Here is a 20,209-nt window from a genome sequence, read left to right on the forward strand (position 1 = left end):
CTTGATGTTAAGTACTTCCTGTGTACTTTATTTTGTTAAGTTGTCCACTTACTGTCTGCAGAAAATCGGCTGCGATGGCATCATCGGCTCGTCAGCCAAGGAGGACCGCTGTGGGGTGTGTAACGGAGACGGACACTCCTGTAAGATAGTCAAGGGAGACTTCAACCACACCAAGGGCAGGGGTGAGTACTGGGTTGGGGGGAAGTTCTAAACATGTCTTTTTCAGTTGGGAATATCTGGGTCTTGTTCATAATGGCACACAATGGAAAACGTGTTCAAACATTTTGCAACAGAAATATAAAATGAGCTTTAGTTAAGTCCAGCTAATCCTTCCCTGTGTCTGTCTATTTTCTTCCGGTTGGTGCTTAATGAACATGACCCTGATGGGAACAGAATGGAAAATGGATGAGTGTAGGTTATTAGTCCTACTCCACTAAAAGAGTGGTCAGAAATGACAGGCAAAGATGAAAAGGACAGATTTGGTGTACACCAGTTAGAGTTCCATTGGGCCGTCAGTCTTTACCTGCTACACTGAGCGCATTACTGTTGGCTACCGCTAGCAGAGCGCATGACATTTTTGTCAACTTTTCTCTGGAGGAAGCCACACATTAATGTATTGAAAATAGAGCTAGAGTGTAATTTTGAGGCCCTGTATCTACTTGTGGATACTATTTTTATGTTTCTGTGTTCAGTAAGAAAGAAGTTAGAGGTAGTTTCGCGAGCCAATGCTAACTAGCGGTAGTCTCATGACTAGAGGTCTATGAGTATCTGCTAGCATCCTAGATAAATTGCCTAAATTGCCAAGTATCCCTTTAAGGCATTTAACCTCTGGTGGAAAGTCACCGGGAACAATCTTAGCAAGGTGCCGTACAAACACTAGGGTATCTGGGATATCTGTAGCCCTCCAGTATCACTAAGCATGTAATACACACACACCGGTGCCTCTGTCCCCCATAGGTAAAGTTCAGTTTCACAGCCAGAGCACTAGAAATTGCATTTAAGGCCGAACGTTAGTCTGAATAGAGACCCGTTGGGTTTTAATTACAAGATAACACCCCATTATTCCCTTTTAATGGCTTGAGGTGTGTGTGTGTGTGTGTGTGTGTGTGTGTGTGTGTGTGTGTGTGTGTGTGTGTGTGTGTGTGTGTGTGTGTGTGTGTGTGTGTGTGTGTGTGTGTGTGTGTGTGTGTGTGTGTGTGTGTGTGTGTGTGTGTGTGTGTGTGTTGTGTGTGCAGTGGTGTGTTGACCGACTAAAAGGCGTGCAGATGGTCTGATTGTAATGCCGCTGAAGGACAGAAGCATTTTCCTGTTCTGGGGTTTATTTTCATTAGTTTTTATTTGTATTTATTATGGATCCCCATTAGTTCCTGTCAAGACAGCAGCTACCCTACCTGGGGTTTATTATGGATCCCCATTAGTTCCTGTCAAGACAGCAGCTACCCTACCTGGGGTTTATTTAGGATCCCCATTAGTTCCTGTCAAGACAGCAGCTACCCTACCTGGGGTTTATTATGGATCCCCATTAGTTCCTGTCAAGACAGCTACCCTACCTGGGGTTTATTAGCTAGTTCCCCTACCTGGGGTTTACTCTCCTGGGGTTTTTATGGATCCCCATTAGTTCCTGTCAAGACACCAGCTACTCTCCTGGGGTTTATTATGGATCCCCATTAGTTCCTGCCAAGGGGTTTATTATGGATCCCCATTAGTTCCTGCCAAGACACCAGCTACTCTTCCTGGGGTTTATTATGGATCCCCATTAGTTCCTGCCAAGACACCAGCTACTCTTCCTGGGGTTTATTATGGATCCCCATTAGTTCCTGCCAAGACACCAGCTACTCTTCCTGGGGTTTATTATGGATCCCCATTAGTTCCTGCCAAGACACCAGCTACTCTTCCTGGGGTTTATTATGGATCCCCATTAGTTCCTGCCAAGACACCAGCTACTCTTCCTGGGGTTTATTATGGATCCCCATTAGTTCCTGCCAAGACACCAGCTACTCTTCCTGGGGTTTATTATGGATCCCCATTAGTTCCTGCCAAGACACCAGCTACTCTTCCTGGGGTTTATTATGGATCCCCATTAGTTCCTGCCAAGACACCAGCTACTCTTCCTGGGGTTTATTATGGATCCCCATTAGTTCCTGCCAAGACACCAGCTACTCTTCCTGGGGTTTATTATGGATCCCCATTAGTTCCTGCCAAGACACCAGCTACTCTTCCTGGGGTTTATTATGGATCCCCATTAGTTCCTGCCAAGACACCAGCTACTCTTCCTGGGGTTTATTATGGATCCCCATTAGTTCCTGCTACTCTTCCAAGACACCAGCTACTCTTCCTGGGGTTTATTATGGATCCCCATTAGTTCCTGCCAAGACACCAGCTACTCTTCCTGGGGTTTAGTTTACTCTTCCTGGATGGATCCCCATTAGTTCCTGCCAAGACACCAGCTACTCTTCCTGGGGTTTATTATGGATCCCCATTAGTTCCTGCCAAGACACCAGCTACTCTTCCTGGGGTTTATTATGGATCCCCATTAGTTCCTGCCAAGACACCAGCTACTCTTCCTGGGGTTTATTATGGATCCCCATTAGTTCCTGCCAAGACACCAGCTACTCTTCCTGGGGTTTATTATGGATCCCCATTAGTTCCTGCCAAGACACCAGCTACTCTTCCTGGGGTTTATTATGGATCCCCATTAGTTCCTGCCAAGACACCAGCTACTCTTCCTGGGGTTTATTATGGATCCCCATTAGTTCCTGCCAAGACACCAGCTACTCTTCCTGGGGTTTATTATGGATCCCCATTAGTTCCTGCCAAGACACCAGCTACTCTTCCTGGGGTTTATTATGGATCCCCATTAGTTCCTGCCAAGACACCAGCTACTCTTCCTGGGGTTTATTATGGATCCCCATTAGTTCCTGCCAAGACACCAGCTACTCTTCCTGGGGTTTATTATGGATCCCCATTAGTTCCTGCCAAGACACCAGCTACTCTTCCTGAGATTCAGCAACATTAAGGCAGAGATATGCAATGAAAATATTACATGACATTAAATAACACATTTTCACAACACATTAAGTGGGTGTCCTCAGGCCACTCCTCTAATCTACAACACTCTGATCATTCATTCTGGACAAAACCAGGAATTTTTATTCTAACCTTAAGATAACATTGGCCGTTCAAACACAACTCTGACACACTGTAATGGCAGTGTGAACAGGCGTGTGTGTGTGTGTGTGTGTGTGTGTGTGTGTGTGTGTGTGTGTGTGTGTGTGTGTGTGTGTGTGTGTGTGTGTGTGTGTGTGTGTGTGTGTGTGTGTGTGTGTGTGTGTGTGTGTGTGTGTGTGTGTGTGTGTGTGTGTGTGTGTGTGTGTGTGTGTGTGTGTGTGTGTGTACTGTGTGTGTGTGTGTGTGTACTGTGTGTGTACTGTGTGTACAGTGTGTGTACAGTGTGTGTGTGTGTACAGTGTGTGTGTGTGTGTGTGTGTATGTACTGTGTGTGTGTGTGTGTGTGTGTACAGTGTGTACAGTGTGTGTGTACAGTGTGTGTGTACAGTGTGTGTGTACTGGGTGTGTACAGTGTGTGTGTACAGTGTGTGTGTACAGTGTGTGTGTACAGTGTGTACAGTGTGTGTGTACAGTGTGTGTGTACAGTGTGTGTGTACAGTGTGTACAGTGTGTGTGTACAGTGTGTGTGTACAGTGTGTGTGTGTGTGTACAGTGTGTGTACAGTGTGTGTGTACAGTGTGTGTGTACAGTGTGTACAGTGTGTACAGTGTGTGTGTACAGTGTGTGTGTACAGTGTGTGTGTACTGGGTGTGTACAGTGTGTACAGTGTGTGTGTACAGTGTGTGTGTACAGTGTTTGTACAGTGTGTGTGCATGTGTGTATTTGTAAGACAGGATTATGAACGCCTTTTATCCAATTCATTAAATTTGCTAAAGCCATTCCACCTGCCTCCTCCCCCTTCTCTCCTCTCCTCTGCTCCCCCTCCCCTCCTCTCCTACCCCCTCCCCTCCCTCCTCCTCCTCCCCTCTCCTCTCCTCTCCTCTCCTCTCCCCTCCTCTCCTCTACCCCCAGTCTCCTCTAGCCACTGTAAGAGGGTTTCTACCTGTGTGATGGCAAAACCAAGGGCTGTCCCCAAGTGTTTATCATGTAAGATGCCTGCTGTGTGTGTGTGTGTGTGTGTGTGTGTGTGTGTGTGTGTGTGTGTGTGTGTGTGTGTGTGTGTGTGTGTGTGTGTGTGTGTGTGTGTGTGTGTGTGTGTGTGTGTGTGTGCGTGTGCGTGTGCGTGTGCGTCCTGCCCTGACTGGAGTGTACACGTTGGTACATGGGAGATCCAAACCTCCTTGGCTTCTCCTGGGATCAATAGCCAAAACACAGATGGTCCACCACACACACACACACACACACACACACACACACACACACACACACACACACACACACACACACACACACACACACACACACACACACACACACACACACACACACACACACACACACACACACACACACACACACACACACACACACACTGTGGATCCCAACAGCTCGGCATGGCTTTGCTTCCCAGCCCTCCTCCTGATGAACACACTGGGATACCTCGTGGTACTTCCTCATCCACCTGGGTTGTGGGAGAACAACAACAATATTCCAATGGCCAAAATCATTAAGAATCATATTGAAAATGTTGAACATCATATTGTTAATCCCAGGAGAGCCCAGAGGAGGATGGGTTGGGGTTTCTAAGGTCTGGCCTGCAAAGAGCCTGTCTTGTCATTCCCAGAGTAATGGCTGTAAATGAACAGTGTGTGTGTCTGTGTGTGTAATGGTGTGTGTACAGTAACTACATACAGAGTGGCAATCAACGTAACCCTGTGGTGTTGGTGATGGGTAGGGCCTGGAGTTTTTTCCATTCCTTGTGACCTGACCAGGAAATACTCTGGGCCTTAGCGATGGGGTGTTGTTGTTAACAGCGTTTCTGGGTGTGCGGTTTGTGGTGTTTTCCTGTTGACTGTGTGAAGGGGTGCTCTTGGTAAAAATTGCCCGTAGGCACAGATCTAGGATCAGTTTAGACTCCCCCCAATCCTAACCTTAACCATTAGAGGGGGGAAAGCTAAACTGACCTTAGATCAGTGTCAAGGCTAGGGACACTTCTTACTCATAACTTGTTCCTGTGTGCTGTGTAAAGAGATAATAGCATGGTTGTGGTAATTGCAGATCCAGCCCTGCAGGGCGGCACTACGGTGAGTACACACAGGGAGTCTGTACATAGTGGGGGGGCAGTAAAGAAGAACAAAGCAGCTCAACTAGGCCGAGGGGACTTGATTGTAATGTAAGACCTGTGTGAAACTCTTGAGTTTGGTGTCAATCATGCATTGATGTCAAGTTTGTTACGTGTGGATCTCAGGTTAGGATGTGGCCCCTTGAGATACAGGAATAAATCAAACTCAGTCTGGTAACACTAAAAAAACTAAACAAACACAATTGGGACAATAAAGAGGCATATATGGTGAAAGTTTGGAAGAATAAGCTATTTTATTTTCTCAGAAACGGTTGTATAGATACTGTGCTTTGGGATCTATTGTAGAGAGGAGGTTCTGCATCTCAAACGGCACCCTATGCCCTTTGTAGTGCACTACAGGCACTATGGGTCTTGGTCAAAAGTAGTGCACTAGATAGGGAATAGGGTGCCATTTAGGATGTACACCTGGTCTCTCTTGACTCCACACCTGGTCTCTCTTGACTCCACAGAGCTTAACAGTCCCATTACACAGGGGTTAAAAGCCTGTGCCATTTTGTTGGGGGTTCCTCCTATTGCAATTATCTAGATTATGGAAGACCCTCTCCTCCCCTCTTTATATATCCCTCTTTTGTTCTCTCTCTCTTATTCGCTGATGTATCTCTTTCTCTCTGTTCTTCCTCTTCTCTCCTCCCTCCCTCCCTCCCTCCCTCCCTCCCTCCCTCCCTCCCTCCCTCCCTCCCTCCCTCTCCCTCCCTCCCTCCCTCCCTCCCTGTTCTTCCTCTTCTCCCTCCCTCTCCCTCCCTCCCTCCCTCCCTCCCTCCCTTTCTCCCTGTTCTTCCTCTTCTCCCTCCCTCTCTCTCTCTCCCTCCCTCCCTCCCTTTCTCTCTGTTCTTCCTCTTCTCCCTCCCTCTCTCCCTCCCTCTCTCCCTCCCTCCCTTTCTCCCTGTTCTTCCTCTTCTCCCTCCCTCTCTCTCTCTCTCCCTCCCTCCCTCCCTTTCTCCCTGTTCTTCCTCTTCTCCCTCCCTCCCTCTCCCTCCCTCCCTCCCTCCCTCCCTCCCTCCCTCCCTCCCTTCCCCTCCCTCCCTCCCTCCCTCCCTCCCTCCCTCCCTCCCTTTCCCTCCCTGTTCTTCCCTTCTCCCTCCCTCTCTCTCTCTCTCTCTCTCCCTCCCTCCTCCCTCCCTCCCTCCCTCCCTTTCTCTCTGTTCTTCCTCTTCTCCCTCCCTCCCTTTCTCCCTGTTCTTCCTTTTCTCCCTCCCTCCCACTCTCTCTCCCTCCCTCCCTTTCTCTCTGTTCTTCCTCTTCTCCCTCCCTCTCTCTCCCTCCCTTTCTCTCTGTTCTTCCTCTTCTCCCTCTCTCCCACTCTCTCTCCCTCCCGCCCTTTCTCCGTGTTCTTCCTCTTCTCCCTCCCTCCCACTCTCTCTCCCTCCCTCCCTTTCTCTCTGTTCTTCCTCTTCTCCCTCCCTCCCACTCTCTCTCCCTCCCGCCCTTTCTCCCTGTTCTTCCTCTTCTCCCTCCCTCCCACTCTCTCTCCCTCCCTCCCTTTCTCTCTGTTCTTCCTCTTCCCTCCCTCCCACTCTCTCTCTCTCCCTCCCTTTCTCTCTGTTCTTCCTCTTCTCCCTCCCACTCTCTTCCTCCCTCCCTTTCTCTCTGTTCTTCCTCTTCTCCCTCCCTCCCTCCCTCCCTGCCTCCCTCCCTCCCTCCCTGCCTGCCTCCCTCCCTCCCTCCCTCCCTCCCTCCCTCCCTCCCTCCCTCCCTCCCTCCCTCCCTCCCTCCCTCCCCCTCCCTCCCTCCCTCCCTCCCTCCCTCCCTCCCTCCCCCTCCCTCCCTCCCTCCCTCCCTCCCTTTCTCTCTGTTCTTCCTCCTCTCCCTCCCTCCCTCCCTCCCTCCCTCCCTCCCTCCCTCCCTCCCTCCCTGCCTCCCTCCCTCCCTGCCTCCCTCCCTCCCTCCCTCCCTCCCTCCCTGCCTCCCTCCCTGCCTCCCTCCCTCCCTCCCTCCCTCCCTTTCTCTCTGTTCTTCCTCTTCTCCCTCCCTCCCTCCCTCCCTCCCTGCCTCCCTCCCTCCCTCCGTCCCTCTCCCTCCCTCCCTCCCTCCCTCCCTCCCTGCCTGCCTGCCTGCCTGCCTGCCTGCCTGCCTGCCTGCCTCCCTCCCTCCCTCCCTCCCTCCCCCTCCCTCCCTCCCTCCCTCCCTCCCTCCCTTTCTCTCTCCCTCCCTCCCTCCCTCCCTCCCTCCCTCCCTCCCTCCCTCCCTCCCTCCCTCCCTCTCCCTCCCTTCCCTCCCTCCCTCCCTCCCTCCCTCCCTCCCTCCCTCCCCCTCCCTCCCTCCCTCCCTGCCTCCCTCCCTCCCTCCCTCCCTCCCTCCCTCCCTGCCCCTTCCCTCCCTCCCTCCCTTTCTCTCTGTTCTTCCTCTTCTCCCTCCCTGCCTCCCTCCCTCCCTCCCCCTCCCTGCCTCCCTCCCTCCCTTTCTCTCTTCTTCTCTCTCCCTCCCTCCCTCCCTCCCTCCCTCCCTCCCTCCCTCCCTCCCTCCCTCCCTCCCTCCCTCCCTCCCTCCCTCCCTGCCTGCCTGCCTGCCTGCCTGCCTGCCTGCCTGCCTGCCTGCCTGCCTGCCTCCCTCCCTCCCTCCCTCCCTCCCTCCCTCCCCTCTCTCTCTCCTCCCTCCCTCCCTCCCTCCCTCCCTCCCTCCCTCCCTCCCTCCCTCCCTGCCTCCCTCCCTCCCTCCCTGTTCTTCCTCCCTCCCTCCCTCCCTCCCTCCCTCCCTCCCTGCCTCCTCCCTCCCTCCCTCCCTTTCTCTCTGTTCTTCCTCTTCTCCCTCCCTGCCTCCCTCCCTCCCTCCCCCTCCCTGCCTCCCTCCCTCCCTTTCTCTCTGTTCTTCTTCTTCCCTCCCTCCCTCCCTCCCTCCCTCCCTCCCTCCCTCCCTCCCTCCCTCCCTCCCTCCCTCCCTCCCTCCCTCCCTCCCTCCCTCCCTCCCTCCCTCCCTCCCTCCCCCTGCCTGCCTGCCTGCCTGCCTGCCTGCCTGCCTGCCTCTGCCTGCCTCCCTCCCTCCCTCCCTCCCTCCCTCTCTCCCTCCCTCCCTCCCTCCCTCCCTCCCTCCCTCCCTCCCTCCCTTTCTCTCTGTTCTTCCTCTCTCCCTCCCTCCCTCCCTCCCTCCCTCCCTCCCTCCCTCCCTCCCTCCCTCCCTCCCTCCCTCCCTCCCTCCCTCCCTCCCTCCCTCCCTCCCTCCCTCCCTCCCTCCCTCCCTCCCTGCCTCCCTCCCTCCCCCTCCCTCCCTCCCTCCCTCCCTCCCTCCCTGCCTGCCTGCCTGCCTGCCTGCCTGCCTGCCTGCCTGCCCCTCCCTCCCTCCCTCCCTCCCTCCCTCCCTCCCTCCTGCCCTCCCTCCCTCCCTCCCTGCCTGCCTGCCTCCCTCCCTCCCTCCCTCCCTTTCTCTCTGTTCTTCCTCTTCTCCCTCCCTCCCTCCCTCCCTGCCTCCCTCCCTCCCTCCCTCCCTCCCTCCCTCCCTCCCTCCCTCCCTCCCTCCCTCCCTCCCTCCCTCCCTCCCTCCCTCCCTCCCTCCCTTTCTCTCTGTTCTTCCTCTTCTCCCTCCCTCCCTCTCTCCCTCCCTCCCTCCCTCCTGCCTCCCTCCCTCCCTCCCTCCCTCCCTCCCTCCCTTTCTCTCTCTCACTGTGGGTCTTTCATATCTCTCTCCACTCTATTTTTTGTTTCCTTCTTTAACACATTTGTGTGTAAGCCTCAGAAGTAACAGTGTGACCACAGTCAGTCACCCAAGGGCCTGGGAACCAATGAGCTGCTTTGTATCATCACTACTGCCCAAACACTAGTGGGTGCTTGGATGCATGTCTGTGAGGAGGGAAGGGCCGGCAAGGGTCTAATCAGAGATTTCTCTCCCAGTCGGGTTGAGGCTGGAATCCATAGAACATTTCATAGGATCTCTGTGCTAGAATCAAATGAATGATTCAAAAGTGATGTCATAAAGCGGAAGTAGTGTATATGCAGTGGGATCCTCAAAATGATTGGATAATTTTGCTCACATATACTTCCTGGTCTCTTATATGACACCTGTTGAATTCAGAGCCGTACATCTCAATGTGTGAATCCCAAATGCCACCGTATTCCCAATATAGTGCAATGCTTTTGATACAGGGCACATTGAGCTCTAGTCTCAAATATCACACTATATAGGGAATATGGTGACCTCTGGGTCACAACCTACCTATCTGTCTCTGGTTGAATCCTTCCTTTCAAACCCAGGCTCTGTGTGATGCTCCAGCACACAGAGACAGAAGGTCTTTCTACTTCCTTCATTGTCCTCCTCCTTGCCTTTCACACAGAAAAATAATTTCATCCCTTTCCAAATGAACACCTTGGATAAAGAACCAGCCCAGCCCTGTCTGTACTACCCCTTCCCCTCTCCTCACCTCCTCTCATCCCCCCTCACCTCTCGTCCTCTCCTCACCCCAGGTGTGGGTCTGGGAGTGGCTCCACCCACCTCACTCTCTTGTGTTTCTACAGGTTACATCGAGGCTGCTGTCATCCCCGTTGGTGCTAGGAGAATCAAAGTTGTGGAGGACAGGCCCTCACACAGCTTTCTGGGTAAAAACACACACACACACACACACACACACACACACACACACACACACACACACACACACACACACACACACACACACACACACACACACACACACACACACACACACACACACACACACACACACACACACACACACACACAATGTGATTACTGTTTGTAGTGTGTTTGTTTCAGTTGTGTAGAGGTGTTGTTTGAGGCGTGTCCTATATTAGGGTTAGGGAAAATACCATTTTAAATTTGAATCAATTGTAAGATATACCTGTGTGTGTGTGTGTGTGTGTGTGTGTGTGTGTGTGTGTGTGTGTGTGTGTGTGTGTGTGTGTGTGTGTGTGTGTGTGTGTGTGCGTGTGTGCGTGTGCGTCCTGCTCTGACTGGAGTGTACACGTTGGTACATGGGAGATCCAAACCTCCTTGGCTTCTCCTGGGATCAATAGCCAAAACACAGATGGTCCACACACACACACACACACACACACACACACACACACACACACACACACACACACACACACACACACACACACACACACACACACACACACACACACACACACACACACACACACACACACACACACACACACACACACACACACACACACACAAGTTCTAAATAGATCTCTAAGGTATATAATGACTAACATGACAAGAGGATCTGATGATGCAAGATGTGTTGAATTGCAGGAAATAAGCTTTAAACCTGCTAAATTCTCTCTCCGCCAACAAGACGGTTGTGGAACGTTTGTTTCATTTCGGTGCTTGTACCCATAGAAATAGGGGTGTGCAGGGGAGGAGTGGGATATTCCCTAATGCTGGAAGGGGGACCTGGATGAAAACAGTTTGGGAACCCCTTTTATAGACAACCGCACAAGTTCATATTATCTGTCTAATGATGTGAACTTGTATTCCCTATAGCAGGGTACTCAACTACTATCTGAAACGGTCCAGTGACACAAATGTCCTCGGTGGCAAAGGTCCGGATGGATGTGGTCATTTATCGGCGCTGTGGTTCAGCATAGTGACAAACCATGTTGTTATATCAAATGTTTTCAAGAATACTGGTAAATACATTACAGTTTTTACAATCGTTAGGACCCATTTCTCAATACTCAATTTTCAAAACTCTTCAGACAGTGAGCACAACAGTGGTCTATGTGGGTTAAACTGGATAATGTTTCATTGCTTTGGCACAAAATGCATTCAATGACAACATCTTACAAATGTCATGAATTATTTTCTCACTCAGACACAACCACCACCAAAACTCTATGTACCTACAGGCCAATTTACACATGTTTACATACTCTTTTCAAAACTGTTCAACTGAAGTTCAAAACCTAACATAAGCGATTGTCAAAACTGTAAATGAGACAAATTAAACCTTTGTACATGGACCTTGAATTATTAAATAATATCTCAATTAAATGAAGTGCATGTTTTCTGGAGAAGAGTTAAGGAACAAAATCTGAAAGCACAGAAAGTCACTGTGGGCCATGCCATATTAATGTATAAGTCACTGTGGGGCATGCCATATTAATGTATAAGTCACTGTGGGCCATGCCATATTAATGTACAAGTCACTGTGGGCCATGCCATATTAATGTACAAGTCACTGTGGGCCATGCCATATTAATGTACAAGTCACTGTGGGCCATGCCATATTAATGTATAAGTCACTGTGGGCCATGCCATATTAATGTACAAGTCACTGTGGGCCATGCAATATTAATGTACAAGTCACTGTGGGCCATGCCATATTAATGTATAAGTCACTGTGGGTCATGCAATATTAATGTACAAGTCACTGTGGGCCATGCCATATTAATGTATAAGTCACTGTGGGCCATGCAATATTAATGTACAAGTCACTGTGGGCCATGCCATATTAATGTATAAGTCACTGTGGGCCATGCCATATTAATGTACAAGTCACTGTGGGCCATGCCATATTAATGTATAAGTCACTGTGGGCCATGCCATATTAATGTACAAGTCACTGTGGGCCATGCCATATTAATGTACAAGTCACTGTGGGCCATGCCATATTAATGTACAAGTCACTGTGGGCCATGCCATATTAATGTACAAGTCACTGTGGGCCATGCCATATTAATGTACAAGTCACTGTGGGCCATGCCATATTAATGTACAAGTCACTGTGGGCCATGCCATATTAATGTACAAGTCACTGTGGGCCATGCCATATTAATGTACAAGTCACTGTGGGCCATGCCATATTAATGTATAAGTCACTGTGGGCCATGCAATATTAATGTACAAGTCACTGTGGGCCATGCCATATTAATGTATAAGTCACTGTGGGCCATGCCATATTAATGTACAAGTCACTGTGGGCCATGCCATATTAATGTATAAGTCACTGTGGGCCATGCCATATTAATGTACAAGTCACTGTGGGCCATGCCATATTAATGTACAAGTCACTGTGGGTCATGCCATATTAATGTATAAGTCACTGTGGGTCATGCCATATTAATGTACAAGTCACTGTGGGTCATGCCATATTAATGTATAAGTCACTGTGGGTCATGCCATATTAATGTATAAGTCACTGTGGGTCATGCCATATTAATGTACAAGTCACTGTGGGTCATGCCATATTAATGTATCAGTCACTGTGGACCTTGCATCAATGAGAGAAATGACACTTTCTGTCTCTTTAAAATGCTTTGAACTTTGGCACAAATGGTGTGAGAGCAATTCTTGAGACACTGGTGCAGGTGTCCATTGGTGAGCCTGGAGCGATATTTGTTTAGAATAAAGTTCATTGTGGAGAAGGCTGATTCACAGCTGTATGTGGAGCCAAACATGGGCAGGATGTCTAGTGCTAGTTCCTTGAGAACAGGGACATCAGCTGCAGGCACCATCTTTCCATCTTTCCCCAGAATATAAGACAGGGTCACAAAGACACATTTTCTTGTAGCTCAATCAACTCCATTTGCAGTGATGCAACATCAAATCAAATCAAATCAAATTTATTTATATAGCCCTTCGTACATCAGCTGATATCTCAAAAGTGCTGTACAGAAACCCAGCCTAAAACCCCAAACAGCAAACAATGCAGGTGTAAAAGCACGGTGGCTAGGAAAAACTCCCTAGAAAGGCCAAAACCTAGGAAGAAACCTAGAGAGGAACCGGGCTATGTGGGGTGGCCAGTCCTCTTCTGGCTGTGCCGGGTAGAGATTATAACAGAACATGACCAAGATGTTCAAATGTTCATAAATGACCAGCATGGTCAAATAATAATAAGGCAGAACAGTTGAAACTGGAGCAGCAGCACAGTCAGGTGGACTGGGGACAGCAAGGAGCCATCATGTCAGGTAGTCCTGGGGCACGGTCCTAGGGCTCAGGTCCTCCGAGAGAGAGAAAGAAAGAGAGAATTAGAGAGAGCATATGTGGGGTGGCCAGTCCTCTTCTGGCTGTGCCGGGTGGAGATTATAACAGAACGTGGCCAAGATGTTCAAATGTTCATAAATGACCAGCATGGTTGAATAATAGTAAGGCAGAACAGTTGAAACTGGAGCAGGAGCATGGCCAGGTGGACTGGGGACAGCAAGGAGTCCTCATGTCAGGTAGTCCTGGGACATGGTCCTAAGGCCCAGGCCAGTTGAAACTGGAGCAGCAGCATGGCCAGGTGGACTGGGGACAGCAAGGAGTCATCATGTCAGGTAGTCCTGGGGCATGGTCCTAGGGCTCAGGTCCTCCGAGAGAGAGAAAGAAAGAGAGAAGGAGAGAATTAGAGAACGCACACTTAGATTCACACAGGACACCGAATAGGACAGGAGAAGTACTCCAGATAAACAAACTGACCCTAGCCCCCCGACACATAAACTACTGCAGCATAAATACTGGAGGCTGAGACAGGAGGGGTCAGGAGACACTGTGGCCCCATCCGAGGACACCCCGGACAGGGCCAAACAGGAAGGATATAACCCCACCCACTTTGCCAAAGCACAGCCCCCACACCACTAGAGGGAAATCTCCAACCACCAACTTACCATCCTGAGACAAGGCCGAGTATAGCCCACAAAGATCTCCGACACGGTACAACCCAAGGGGGGGGCAGACAGGCCGACCACAACAGTGAATCAACCCACCCAGGTGACGCACCCCCCCAGGGACGGCACGAGAGAGCCCCAGCAAGCCAGTGACTCAGCCCCGTAACAGGGTTAGAGGCAGAGAATCCCAGTGGAAAGAGGGGAACCAGCCAGGCAGAGACAGCAAGGGCGGTTCGTTGCTCCAGAGCCTTTCCGTTCACCTTCCCACTCCTGGGCCAGACTACACTCAATCATATGACCCACTGAAGAGATGAGTCTTCAGTAAAGACTTAAAGGTTGAGACCGAGTTTGCGTCTCTGACATGGGTAGGCAGACCGTTCCATAAAAATGGAGCTCTATAGGAGAAAGCCCTGCCTCCAGCTGTTTGCTTAGAAATTCTAGGGACAATTAGGAGGCCTGCGTCTTGTGACCGTAGCGTACGTGTAGGTATGTACGGCAGGACCAAATCAGAGAGGTAGGTAGGAGCAAGCCCATGTAATGCTTTGTAGGTTAGCAGTAAAACCTTGAAATCAGCCCTTGCTTTGACAGGAAGCCAGTGTAGAGAGGCTAGCACTGGAGTAATATGATCAAATTTTTTGGTTCTAGTCAGGATTCTAGCAGCCGTATTTAGCACTAACTGAAGTTTATTTAGCAACATCTACCCGTCTGAAGAGCTGTTTAGCTTCCTCTGACAACATCTACTCGTCTGAAGATCTGTTTAGCTTCCTCTGACAACATCTACCCGTCTGAAGATCTGTTTAGCTTCCTCTGACAACATCTACCGTCTGAAGAGCTGTTTAGCTTCCTCTGACAACATCTACCCGTCTGAAGATCTGTTTAGCTTCCTCTGACAACATCTACCCGTCTGAAGATCTGTTTAGCTTCCTCTGACAACATCTACCCGTCTGAAGATCTGTTTAGCTTCCTCTGACAACATCTACCCGTCTGAAGATCTGTTTAGCTTCCTCTGACAACATCTACTCGTCTGAAGATCTGTTTAGCTTCCTCTGACAACATCTACTGAAGATCTGTTTAGCTTCCTCTGAAGATCTGTTTAGCTTCCTCTGACAACATCTACTCGTCTGAAGATCTGTTTAGCTTCCTCTGACAACATCTACCCGTCTGAAGATCTGTTTAGCTTCCTCTGACAACATCTACCGTCTGAAGAGCTGTTTAGCTTCCTCTGACAACATCTACCCGTCTGAAGAGCTGTTTAGCTTCCTCTGACAACATCTACCCGTCTGAAGATCTGTTTAGCTTCCTCTGACAACATCTACTCGTCTGAAGATCTGTTTAGCTTCCTCTGACAACATCTACTCGTCTGAAGATCTGTTTAGCTTCCTCTGACAACATCTACTCGTCTGAAGATCTGTTTAGCTTCCTCTGACAACATCTACCCATCTGAAGAGCTGTTTAGCTTCCTCTGACAACATCTACCCGTCTGAAGATCTGTTTAGCTTCCTCTGACAACATCTACCCATCTGAAGAGCTGTTTAGCTTCCTCTGACAACATCTACCCATCTGAAGAGCTGTTTAGCTTCCTTTGACAACTTTTTGTGACTAAGATGGTTCTGGATGACAGCAAGCGATTCTCTTCCAGCAGTGAAATCCCAGGCCCCCATCCCTGCAGGAGGCCTTTTGCCTTTTGGTAGGCCGTCATTTTAAATGAGAATTTGTTCTTAACTGACTTGCCGAGTTAAATAAAGGTTAAATAAAAATATCAAAAAGTCATCAAAGCTAGCTTTGAGGTTCTTCATCAGCTTCTGGATGAAATCGACATGGTTGGGAACATCTCTGCCTCCCTGCGTTTGCACCAGAAGATTGGAGTTCTCCCTGGGGATCATTCTTGAAAAGCTCCAATTTCAGACTGCTGCTATCATATCACACACTGTGTTGTCCTGTCCCTGCAGCTTAACATTCAGTTGATTGAGGTTTGATGTCATGTCTGTCACACTGTTTTGTCCTGCAGCTTAACATTCAGTTGATTGAGGTGTGATGTCATGTCTGTCAAAATGCTACTGTTTCCCTCTTCTCGTCATCAGAAAACTGAGTTGCCTTGTCACTCTTTTGCTCTGATAAGAAAGCTTTGATTTCCTCCTGAATGGCCCAGAAAGGCTCCAAAACCCCGCCTTCACTGAGCCATCTGACATTGTGCAGTAGTAAGTCATCAAAGCTGGCATTAGCCTCTGTCAGAAAGCCTCGTAGCAGGCGATGTTCTTGATCAGTTTCATCATCGTTGTCATGACCTCAGAATACTCTTTTCCCAGACTGGCAAACAGGACAGACTGATGGATGATTTGATGTCAGGACAGGGTGGTCCTCTTTTAAACGTGTAACCAGTCCCCTCCTCTTCCTGCCATGGCTGGAGCTCCATCTGTGGACTGACTTCAGACTGACTTCAGATCTCTCCCCTTTTGGTCAACATCCCTTTGACCTAATCTCCCTGTGTGTCTGCTTCTAGATTTGTTAAGCCCAACAGCTCATCCCAGAATTACGTCTTTGTTTCATAATAAAATCTGACAAACAACAGAAGCAGGGCATTATCAGTGTTATCTGTTGAATCATCCACAGCCAATGAAATGCTTGGTGCATTCTGAATGACCTCATCAAGTTGTGAAGTCAAATCTTCAGCTAATATTTCATTTCTCCTCATTGCTGTGGAATCAAATCAAACTTTATTTGTCATGCGGTATACAAGTGTAGACCTTACCGTGAAATACTTACTTACAAGCACTTCACCAACAGTGCAGTTCAAGAAGAGTTAATCAAATATTTACCAAATGAACTGAAGTAAAAAATAAAAGTAACACAATAACATAACAATAACAAGGCTATAAACAGGGGGTACCGGTAATCTTTATTGTTTACCTGCAAACAAGGTGTCAGCAACTTCACACATGCGTTCTTTTACCATCTCAGTGTGTTTTCCCGAAACCCAATCTATCCTCAGTGAACGCTCCGTTGCACGTTGTTGGGCTTTCAGGAAATGGACATGGACTTTTTGTCTCATATTGGGATTTGAGTTGTTTAATCTTGTTTGTTCTCACCTCCGTGTTCAGAGGATAAGTCTGATCTATATTACTATGCTTGGTGTAATGACGCTTAACATTGCCACTTTTCACGAGGGCGTCGGACTCGCTGCATATCAGGCACATTTGTTTTGTTCTGGTTGTGGGGAGAATGCATTTTCCGTCCACTCGCCGTCAACTTATTATTTTTTGAACAAGCCATATTAACAAGGATACTGGTAACTAAGCTCCTTCTATCTGTGATATTAACAGTTGAACCTCAGTGAAATATTTATGTTTCTTTCTGCCTGCTTGTTCTGAGGTGTTGTGGAGGATATTTGCATTGATGTGATTGGGTAAGCCATGGGCTCTTGCATTTAACCACGTGATTGGATTAGACGGGGCACTAGTAGAGGTGGGGGTTGCTTTGAGAGAGTGAGAGGAAGACAGGTTGCTGAGTTAGAGAGGCCGTGGCGCCCGGGTCATTTTTGAAAGCTGTTTTAAAAAATGATTGATTGACTTGTATATAACTACTGTAAATGCTATGTTGTTGTTCTGCCAGTTGACTTTGGCTGCCCCAGTCTTAAGCCAGTGCTAAAACATTCTGCACTGTCTAGCATGTGTTGTTCTCTGTCGACTCTGCAGGGAAATTTGAAAGCCGATAAACACACTCATTTGTCAGCCGCTTGTAAAGTGTTTGAACACTTCACTCTTGCGGTTTCCTTTTGAGTGTTCTGACAACAGCTATTAAACATTTTTCTAACTGTTAAGTGCTTTGTCAACAGGAAGGGTACACTGGGGGCTTGAGACATCTAGTTCTGTGTGTAATGATAGGACAGGCTGGGATCCTCTCTAGTGATAGGAGGGAGTTGAGGGATGGATGGAGAAGAGGGATGGAGGGAGAAGAGGGATGGAGGGAGTTGAGGGATGGAGGGAGTTGAGGGATGGAGGGAGAAGAGGGATGGGGAAGAGAGGAAGGGAAGTATGGAGGGACAGAGGGAAAGGAGGGAGTTGAGGGATGAAGAGGGATGGAGGGAGAAGAGGGATGGGGAAGAAAGGAAGGGAAGTAGGGAGGGACAGAGGGAAGGGAGGGAGTATAGGGATGGAGGGAGAAGAGGGATGGAGGGAGAAGAGGGATGGAGGGAGAAGAGGGATGGGGAAGAAAGAAAGGAAGGGAAGTAGGGAGGGACAGAGGGATGGAGGGAGAAGAGGGATGGGGAAGAAAGGAAGGGAAGTATGGAGGGACAGAGGGAAAGGTGGGAGTTGAGGGATGGAGGGAGAAGAGGGATGGAGGGAGAAGAGGGATGGAGCTGTAGTCAATGAATAGCATTCTCACGTAGGTATTCCTTTTGTCCAGGTGGGAAAGGGAGGTGTGGAGTGCAATAGAGATTGCATCTTCTGTGGGTGTGGTATGCAAATTGGAGTAGGTCTAGGGTTTCTGGGATAATGGTGTTGATGTGAGCCATGATCAGCCTTTCAAAGCATATCATGGCTACAGACATGACTGCTACGGGTCGGTAGTAATTTAGGCAGGTTACCTTAGTATTCTTGGGCACAGGGACTATGGTGGTCTCCTAGAAACATTTGGTATTACAGACAGACAGGGAGAGGTTGAAAATGTCAGTGAAGACACTTGCCAATTGGTCAGCGCATGCTTGGAGTACACGTTCTGGTAATCCACCTGGCTCTGCGGCCTTGTGAATGTTGACCTGTTTAAAGGTCTTACTCACATCGGCTGCGGAGAGCGTGATCACACAGTCGTCCGGAACAGCTGATGCTCTCATGCATGTTTAGGTGTTACTTGCCTCGAAGTGAACATAGAAGTTATTTAGCTCGTCTGGTAGGCTCATGTCACTGGGCAGCTCTCAGCTTGCTTCGTTTTGTAGTCTGTAATAGTTTGCAACCCTGCCACATCTGACGAGTGTCAGAGCCGGTAGAGTATGATTCGATCTTAGTTCTGTATTGACGCTTTCCCGGTTGGATGGTTCGTCAGAGGGCATAAAGGGATTTCTTATAAGCTTCCGGGTTAGAGTCCCGCTGCTTGAAAGCGGCAGTTCTACCCTGGTTAATCTTAAGATTGGGAGAGGAGAAGCTGATCCTCAGTCTGTACCTAAGGGAAACTTGTGAAATACTATGTAGAAAAGGAAAAGAGAATTTATGTTTTTTGTAGAGCTAGTAAACAACACAGTGATGACCATGGAACAGTGATGCTAATATTCTAGCAATGACCATGGAACAGTGATGCTAATATTCTAATGATGACCATGGAACAGTGATGCTAATATTCTAATGATGACCATAGAACAGTGATGCTAATATTCTGATGATGACCATGGAACAGTGATGTTAATATTCTAATGATGACCATGGAACAGTGATGCTAATATTCTAATGATGACCATGGAACAGTGATGCTAATATTCTAATGATGACCATGAGACAGTGATGCTAATATTCTGATGATTACCATGGAACAGTGATGCTAATATTCTAGCGATGACCATGGAACAGTGATGCTAATATTCTAATGATGACCATGGAACAGTGATGCTAATATTCTAATGATGACCATGAGACAGTGATGCTAATATTCTGATGATTACCATGGAACAGTGATGCTAATATTCTAGCGATGACCATGGAACAGTGATGCTAATATTCTAATGATGACCATGGAACAGTGATGCTAATATTCTAATGATGACCATGGAACAGTGATGCTAATATCCTAATGATTACCATGGAACAGTGATGCTAATATCCTAATGATTACCATGGAACAGTGATGCTAATATTCTAATGATGACCATGGAACAGTGATGCTAATATTCTAATGATGACCATGGAACAGTGATGCTAATATTCTAATGATGACCATGGAACAGTGATGCTAATATCCTAATGATTACCATGAGACAGTGATGCTAATATTCTAATGATGACCATGGAACAGTGATGCTAATATCCTAATGATTACCATGGAACAGTGATGCTAATATCCTAATGATTACCATGGAACAGTGATGCTAATATTCTGATGATTACCATGGAACAGTGATGCTAATATTCTGATGATTACCATGGAACAGTGATGCTAATATCCTAATGATTACCATGGAACAGTGATGCTAATATTCTGATGATTACCATGGAACAGTGATGCTAATATCCTAATGATGACCATGGAACAGTGATGCTAATATTCTGATGATTACCATGGAACAGTGATGCTAATATTCTAATGATGACCATGAGACAGTGATGCTAATATTCCAATGATGACCATGAGACAGTGATGCTAATAT

The 20,209-nt window shown here is 48.4% G+C and overlaps 1 protein-coding gene across 1 annotated transcript in view; it reads left to right on the forward strand.

Moving 5' to 3' along the window:
- The window catches only part of LOC124035405 (A disintegrin and metalloproteinase with thrombospondin motifs 17-like), a 239,411-nt gene that overhangs the window by 184,460 nt on the left and 34,742 nt on the right, over positions 1-20,209 (forward strand). Inside the window, exons 15-17 of the mRNA XM_046348856.1 lie at positions 62-182; positions 4,081-4,155; positions 9,754-9,834. Of these exons, the coding sequence (XP_046204812.1) occupies positions 62-182; positions 4,081-4,155; positions 9,754-9,834 (277 nt within the window). The remainder of the gene's footprint in view (positions 1-61; positions 183-4,080; positions 4,156-9,753; positions 9,835-20,209) is intronic.

The sequence above is a fragment of the Oncorhynchus gorbuscha genome, linkage group LG05 (genome assembly GCF_021184085.1).
Source record: "Oncorhynchus gorbuscha isolate QuinsamMale2020 ecotype Even-year linkage group LG05, OgorEven_v1.0, whole genome shotgun sequence".
In the NCBI taxonomy this organism is placed as follows: Eukaryota; Metazoa; Chordata; class Actinopteri; order Salmoniformes; family Salmonidae; genus Oncorhynchus; species Oncorhynchus gorbuscha.